The 8,245-nt window shown below is 45.8% G+C and overlaps 1 protein-coding gene across 3 annotated transcripts in view; it reads left to right on the top strand.

Annotated features, from left to right (window-relative positions):
* Positions 1-4,619: 4,619 nt before the first annotated feature.
* LARS1 (leucyl-tRNA synthetase 1) overlaps positions 4,620-8,245 on the top strand; it is a 49,706-nt gene continuing 46,080 nt past the window's right edge. For 2 of the 3 annotated variants that reach the window (XR_004001608.1, XM_030572710.1), the window contains exon 1: positions 4,620-4,732. Coding sequence is in view for 1 of the 3 variants with exons in the window: in XM_030572710.1 (XP_030428570.1) it covers positions 4,727-4,732 (6 nt within the window). In the remaining 2 variants the exon portion in view is untranslated. Of the gene's footprint in view, positions 4,733-7,228; positions 7,359-8,245 lie in introns of all 3 variants that reach the window. The other variant, XM_030572711.1, reaches the window with a different exon arrangement.

Below are 8,245 nucleotides of genomic sequence, written 5' to 3'. Positions count from 1 at the left end.
GCCCCCTTCCACTGCGAGAGGCATTAGGGGGTCTTAGTGTAAATAAGGGATTGTCCACACTCAAAATGCTACAGCGGCATAGTTGTGCCGCTGTAGCTCTTTGGTGTAGACACCACCTATGCTGACAGGAGGAGTTCTTCTGTCGGCGTAGGTAATCGACCTCCCTGAGAGTCTTGCACTGTGTACCTGGGTCAGTTTAACAACATTGCTCATGGGGTGTGGATTTTTACACCTCTGACCAATGTAGTTAAACAACCTAATTTTCTAGTGTAGACCAGATATACAGACAATAATTTCAGGTAGAACTGTTTCCAGAAGAGGCACAACTGCAGGTAGTGTTCTAGAAATGACAAGATCTTGCAAGGCATTGGTTCTGTTCTGGGACCAGTATGATGGAGAAAGTCTTGGCTCAGATTATCTTGGAGCAATTCTTAGAGGTTCTGCCCAGGGGAGCACAGAGCTGGGTAAGACACTTTCAGTCAACCTTGGGGACAGTGCAGGATGTGCGGGAAGAGGTGGAGCAAATTGAAGCCGTCTTTGAGACCTGTAATGGACATGCTCTATCTCCATCCTCTGATGCCCCAGAAACCTCTCAGTCTGTCTAGTAAGTGGCAACTTAATGTGAATTTATATACATTGCCATCACCAATGCAGTCTCATGCAGCAAAGTATTTACAATGCTTTTTGTCCTTTCCCAAAGGTTGTGGGTACACTCAGGTCTGGGAAGATTGGGTGAGAATAAATACCCTGGATTAACATTTCTCAAGTACATCTTTTGTATTCATGGTGAGACCCATATTTACCCTAACATAAGAATGGCCATACCGGGTCAGACCAAAGGTCCATCTAGACCAGTATTCTGTCTTCCGACAGTGGTCAATGGCAGGTGCTTCAGAGAGAATGAACAGGTAATCATCAAGTGATCCATCTCCTGTCACTGAAAACCAAGGCTAGGGACAGCATCCCTGCCCATCCTGGCTAATAGCCATTGAAAGGCCCATCCATGAATTTATTTAGTTATTTTTTGAACTCTGTTATAGTAACCCTACTGCAGAAATTGAGCTGGAGGTTCAGGGTTGGAGATCTTGACTGTGGTTGGGGTGGTCAAGGTTCTGCCTTGGCTGATACTTCAGGGGAGAGACTGGTTTGGTTTCTCAGCTCTCATTCAGAAGGGTCTAGAACAACTTAGCACCAGAATTGTTTGAGGTCAAGTAGGAAAGGAAGTAGGAGGGCTAGAAGCTGGAGTAAGAACAGCAAAGAGAGACCGAGAGAGAGATCACGGCCTCCCCAAGGACTGAGGGATCAGCCTAGAAAATGCCAACAAGATCCACACAGGAGAAAATCATCAACCAACTAGTCACGTTAGAACAAGAGACCAGGTTTGGATGTGGGCTAGGAGGAAAAGCAACAGTGTCTGGTCCTGCAGGAAGAACTGGTCTGGGCCCAGATAAGGAATACTAAACAGGATACCGTGGAGACCCAGACAGATCCTAAATTCAACAAGGTGTCATAGAGACCCAGGCTGGACTCTCCATTGAACAAGCCAGCAAGGGGATTCAGGTAGGGCCAACATTTACTTCTCATGGTGAGACTGAGGTAGAGAGTCTGTATGCAGAGACAGAAAAACCTAGGCATGCAACAGCCTCAAAATCAAGGAGACGGAGATAAGACATTTTGTTGCCTCGTCATCCAGTTTTGTGAGATCCTTTTGTAGCTCTTTGCAGTCTGCTTGGGACTTAACTAGCTTGAGTAGTTTTGTATCATCTGCAAATTTTCCCACCTCATTGTTTACCCGTTTTTCCAGATCATTTATGAATATGTTGAATAGGACTGGTCCCAGTGCAGACCCCTGGGGGACACCACTATTTACCTCTCTCCATCCTGAAAATTGACCATTTATACCAACCCTTTGTTTCCTATCTTTTAACCAGTTAACAATCCATGAGAGGACCTTCCCTCTTATCCCATGACAGCTTACTTTGCTTAAGAGCCTTTGGTGATGGATCTTGTCAAAGATTTGCTGAAAATCTAAGTACACTATATCCATTGGATCCCCCTTGTCCACATGCTTGTTGACAGCCCTCAAAGAATTCTAGTAGGTTGGTGAGGCATAATTTCTCTTTACAAAAATCATGTTGACTTTTCCCCAACAAATGATGTTATTTTCTCAAAACTAAACAGGTCCAGTTTCTTTAATCCTTCCTCATAGGTCAGGTTTGCTAAACCTTTTTATCATTGTTGTTGCTCTCCTTCTCCTCTGGACTGTTTCCAATTTGTCAACATGTGCTGTCACCTGCCTCAAGAGCAAGAGACCCTTGGTGCAGACCCTGACTGCTCTGCTGGGCTGGACACTAAATCCACTAAGCAAGACTCCATAGACTCATAGACTCTAGAACTGGAAGGGACCTCGAGAGGTCATTGAGTCCAGTCCCCTGCCCTCATGGCAGGACCAAATACTGTCTAGACCATCCCTAATAGACATTTATCTAACCTACTCTTAAATATCTCCAGAGATGGAGATTCCACAACTTCCCTAGGCAATCTATTCCAGTGTTTAACTACCCTGAGAGTTAGGAACTTTTTCCTAATGTCCAACCTAAATCTCCCTTGCTGCAGTTTAAGCCCATTGCTTCTTGTTCTATCATTGGAGGCTAAGGTGAACAAGTTTTCTCCCTCTTCCTGATGACATCCTTTTAGATACCTGAAAACTGCTATAATGTCCCCTCTCAGTCTTCTCTTTTCCAAACTAAACAAACCCAATTGTTTCAGCCTTCCTTCATAGGTCATGTTCTCAAGACCTTTAATCATTCTCATTGCTCTTCTCTGGACCCTCTCCAATTTCTCCACATCTTTCTTGAAATGCGTTGCCCAGAACTGGACACAATACTCCAGTTTAGGCCTAACCAGTGCAGAGTAAAGCGGAAGAATGACTTCTCGTGTCTTGTTTACAACACACCTGTTAATGCATCCCAGAATCACGTTTGCTTTTTTTTGCAACAGTATCACACTGTTGACTCATATTAAGCTTGTGGTCCACTATGACCCCTAGATCTCTTTCTGCCATACTCCTTCCTAGACAGTCTCTTCCCATTCTGTATGTGTGAGAAACTGATTGTTCCTTCCTAAGTGGAGCACTTTGCATTTATCTTTATTGAACTTCATCCTGTTTACCTCAGACCATTTCTCCAATTTGTCCAGATCATTTTGAATTTTGACCCTGTCCTCCAAAGCAGTTGCAATCCCTCCCAGTTTGGTATTGTCCGCAAACTTAATAAGCATACTTTCTATGCCAACATCTAAATCGTTGATGAAGATATTGAACAGAGCTGGTCCCAAAACAGACTCCTGCGGAACCCCACTTGTTATACCTTTCCAGCAGGATTGGGAGCCATTAACAACTACTCTCTGAGTACGGTTATCCAGCCAGTTATGCACCCACCTTATAGTAGCCCCATCTAAATTGTACTTTCCTAGTTTATCGATAAGAATAGCATGCGAGACCGTATCAAATGCCTTACTAAAGTCTAGGTATATCACATCCACCGCTTCTCCCTTATCCACAAGGCTCGTTATCCTATCAAAGAATGCTATCAGATTAGTTTGATACGATTTGTTCTTTACAAATCCATGCTGGCTATTCCCTATCACCTTACCACCTTTCAAGTGTTTGCAGATGATTTATTTAATTACTTGCTCCATTATCTTCCCTGGCACAGAAGTTAAACTAACTGGTCTGTAGTTTCCTGGGTTGTTTTTATTTCCCTTTTTATAGATGGGCACTATATTTGCCCTTTTCCAGTCTTCTGGAATCTCCCCCATCTCTAATGATTTCCCAAAGATAATAGCTAGAGGCTCAGATACCTCCTCTATTAACTCCTTGAGTATTCTAGGATGCATTTCATCAGGCCCTGGTGACTTGCCGGCATCTAACTTTTCTAAGTGATTTTTTACTTGCTCTTTTTTAATTTTATCTTCTAAACCTACCCTCTTCCCGTAAGCATTCACTATATTAGACATTCCTTCAGACTTCTCAGTGAAGACCGAAACAAATAAGTCATTAAGCATCTCTGCCATTTCCAAGTCTCCCGTTACTGTTTCCCCCTCCTCACTGAGCAGTGGGCCTATCCTGTCCTTGGTCTTCCTCTTGCTTCTAATGTATTGATAAAAAGTCTTCTTGTTTCCCTTTATTCCCATAGCTAGTTTGAGCTCATTTTGTGCCTTTGCCTTTCTAATCTTGCCTCTGCATTCCTGTGTTATTTGCCTATATTTCTAATCTTGCCTCTGCAGTCCTCTGTTATTTGCCTATACTCCAGGCTCAGGCAATCACTCAAAATGGCCAAAATAAAAGGCAAGGGGCAACAGTAACCCCAATCCTACCCCTTCTCCCAGCCCCAGCCACTAAGGAGGGGAAACTTGATACTGCCGTATCTTTGAGCTTGGTACAGCCCAGTGATGAGCATGATGGGACTTGTAGTACCGCTGCGAGGCCTCTGGGAGCTACACGTCGGCCAGCCATGCGCCCGGCGGCGCGGAGATTTCTGGGACTTGTAGTGTTTCAGCCCCTCCTTCAGTATTAGACTGGCAGAGTGGAGAACTATATTTCCCGCGAGGCCTTGCGGTAGCGTTCTGTCATTGCGCTTACGGGACGGTGGCTGGCAGCCGGTACAGCGTGGAGAAGGCTGCGGAGGCCAGCTGGGGCGTCGGGACCCCGGTCACAAACAATAGAATGATGGTGAGTATGGGGCTGTGTCCCTAGGGCACCAGGGACAACTGGTAAGAGAGCGAGAGATTGGGTGTGTGTGTGTACGCATTGTCCCACGGGGAGAGAGGCTGGGGCTGTGGTGGTGGTGGCTGTGCATTGTCCCATAGGGTGAGGGGCTGGGTCTAGGGGACCAGGGGCTGAACATTGTCCTGTAGGGTGAGGGGCTGGGGCTGGGGGGATCAGGGGCTGTACATTGTCCTGTAGGGTGAGGGGCTGGGTCTGGGGGGACCAGGGGGGCTGTACATTGTCCCGTAGGGTGAGGGGCTGGGTCTGGGGGGACCAGGGGGCTGTACATTGTTCCATAGGGTGAGGCTCTGGGTCTGGGGGGACCAGGGGGCTGTACATTGTCTCATAAGGTGAGGGGCTAGGGCTAGGGGAACCGGGGGGCTGTGAATTGACCCACAGGGAGAGAGACTGTGGCTATTGTGTTGTGTGCAGCAGGGCAAGAGGTGTGTGTGTGGGGAGGGCGGGCTGTGCATTGTCCCACAGGGAGAAGGGTTGAGAGTGTGAACTCCCTATAGTGTAGTGGTTCTCAAATGTTTGTACTGGTGACCCCTTTCACACAGCAAGACTCTGTGGGTGACCCCCCCTTTTAAATTAAAAACACTTCTTTACATATTTAACAGCATTATAAATGCTGGAGGCAAAGTGGAGTGTGGGATGGAGGCTGACAGCTCGTGACCCCCAGTTTGAGAACCCCTGCCACAGCGGGTAACTATGGCAGCAGACTGCACTCTGCATGTGGTCCATACAGTCTCTGTATTTATCAGGGGCTTGTGCATGCTCCATTTCCTGTCATGCCTTCTGTCAAAGGATCTCAAAACAATTTTCTACCATGGATTCACTGAACTTCACAATGCCTTGTGAAGCTGTTCTTTCTCTTTTAGAAAAGGGGAAGATGAGGCACTGACAGGTAAAGTGACTAGCTCAAGGTTACAGAGTAGGATAGTAGCAGAGCTTGGGAAAGAACCCATGTTGACACCCAGTGCTGTGCTTTAACTAGCATATGGCATGTATGCTGTTGCTTGACTTTGGCCTGTCAGTATGGCACGTGCACTTAAGGAGTTCTTCCTTTTTAGGCTGTCCTGCCAGAGGATTTTTGTTTTACAGTGTAATGACAATTATGCCATGGTGTTGAAACAGTCCCCAAAGCTATCTAGGATTCATATAGTACTATAGTCAGTATCTTGTAAATTGCAGGACAGCTCCAGTGAAAATTGGCACTTTCCCTTGAAAGAACAGGCAAGATTACTTAAACTTAAGTTTTGGCAACTATAAAAATGTTTGTAACAAAATTTTAAAATAAGATCTTGGTTCATCTCTTCTCATTGTGTAAGGCAGGTGTTCTCAGCCTTTTTGTTTCTGAGGCCTCCCCTAACATGCTATAAAAACTCCATGGCCCACGTGTGCCACAGTAACTGGTTTTCTGTGTATAAAAGCCAACGCTGTCATAAAGGGGTAGCAACCAGGGCAGATTGATTGCCTGGGGCCCCATCCCATGGGGCCTCCGCGAAGCTACATTGCTTGGGCTTCGTCTTCACCCGGAAGACCGAGATCAGGGCCCTGGGCTTCAGCCCATGTGGTGGGTCTTCAGCTTTGTGCCCTGGGCCCCAGTGAGTTGCCCTGCTTGTGGACCCCCTGAAACCAGCTTATGGCCCTGGACCTTTGGTTAAGAACCACTGGTGTAAGGTCCATACACTAATAAGATGTTTGGAATATCACTGTCCATTGCATAGACAGTGGAAAAAAATATTAAGAGATTATGAGTATCCATTTTAATCTCAAATATAGGGATTATTCTGTATCAAGCATAGGAGAACAAGAAGATGCCAGTAGATGGGGTAGATTTAAAACATTTAATCAGATTATGTAATGCCTTTTGTATGGTTTATAGTCATTCCGTGCCTTTCAATGGCACCTTTTTATTTCAGAGGTCCCCAAACTGTGGGGTGCTCCCACTGGGGAGGTGCAGAGGAATGTTCTGGGGAGAGGTGGGGGATGGGTCAGTCCCCACGAGAGCGCAGGGAGGGAGCGCTATCCTGCCCTGTTCCGCTATCCAGCTCTGCTCCAGCCTCAGCTGTGGCCCCAGCTCTCAGGCCCGCGCCTGGCCCTGCCCCAGCCTCAGCATCTGGCTGTGGCCTGGCCCCCCCAGCTTTGGCGCCTGGCCCCAGACCTGCCCCCAGCTGCAGCCCCCTTACCTCTGTCTGCATTTCCCTCTCTCCTGGAAGCCACGGCTGAGCTCCTTGGTGGTGGTGGGGAATGACACTGACAAAGGTAAGAGGGGGCGTGACCCTGAAAAGTTTGGGGACCACTGGTTTATTTAAATCTGTGCTCACAAGTGTATTGGGTAATTTACAGACAGGTAAAGGTAGACACAATCCCAACCACAAATTGCTTACCATCAAGTCCCTGTCTTGAAACCAATTCCCCTTGAAACTTCTTCAACGCTTTGCTGGTTGACCATAGAGATTGTTCGCCATTTGCTCTGTTCCTGTGTGGGACCGCAAGCACTTGATGGGCTGAAAGTCCAATGTCAGAAGACACTTGATGCACCCGTATAATAGGGGGTCTGCCTCTGGGCCACCTCCACCTCTCGGTGAGTGGAATTTTAGTTCAGATGTTCCCCTTGAATGGTCCCTTAGGATATGTGCCAACTACTTATGCTAAACTATCTGTTCAACCTTGTATTTAACTGTGACACTCTGAGTACCTTTCTCAGACCTGAGGAAGAGCTCTGTGTAGCTTGAAAGCTTGTCTCTCTCTCACCAACAAAAGTTGAGCTAATAAAAGATGTTACCTCACCCTTCTTGTCTCTCTCTATATACATTAAACTTTATGCATGTCAGTAGTCTGACTTAAATAGTCATAATGTTGGACAGTACACGAGTTCTAGTAACAAACAATGAGTATACAGAATAGAGAGAAGGAATAGCATCATGTAGTTTCTTAACGTTGTGTAGGTCTTGATGGTTCCAGTAGTTGTGTTTTGTGGGAAAGTATATGTATATGAATACATTTAAAAATGTATCAGTGTTCGTTGCTTATAAACTAATGCAACTTAGTTTATTAAAACCTTTTAGCCAAGGATCTTATACTTCATATGCAATAATGCAAGCAGATTCTGCTCTCTTGCACTTATTTTTATTTCCTGTATGGGGAAAATAGAAGCACAGTTAAGTCTAGAGATTCATCCAGTATTACACAGTGAATTAGTGAGAGAAATAGGAATAGAGAAGCATGACTTGTCATTCCTTTTCTAACCGCTATCATTATTTGACAACGCAGTGACTGCCTAGGCGTAGGCTGCAGCCATGATGTGCTTATAAGGCTTTCTTGACGCACATTTGCAAGGCCCTTTATATGCTACTGATGGCTACATCAATGCTTCTGTCTTGGAAGAAGAGTATTAATTACTTTCTTTGAGATTTTTGGTCTTATCACATGATTAAATCTTAGGGATACTGCCATACGTGGGTCAATCAC

Source organism: Gopherus evgoodei, chromosome 8 (genome assembly GCF_007399415.2).
Source record: "Gopherus evgoodei ecotype Sinaloan lineage chromosome 8, rGopEvg1_v1.p, whole genome shotgun sequence".
Classification (NCBI taxonomy): Eukaryota; Metazoa; Chordata; order Testudines; family Testudinidae; genus Gopherus; species Gopherus evgoodei.
The sequence above is the reverse complement of the archived record's forward strand: the minus strand, read 5'-3'. Positions and strand labels throughout refer to the sequence as shown.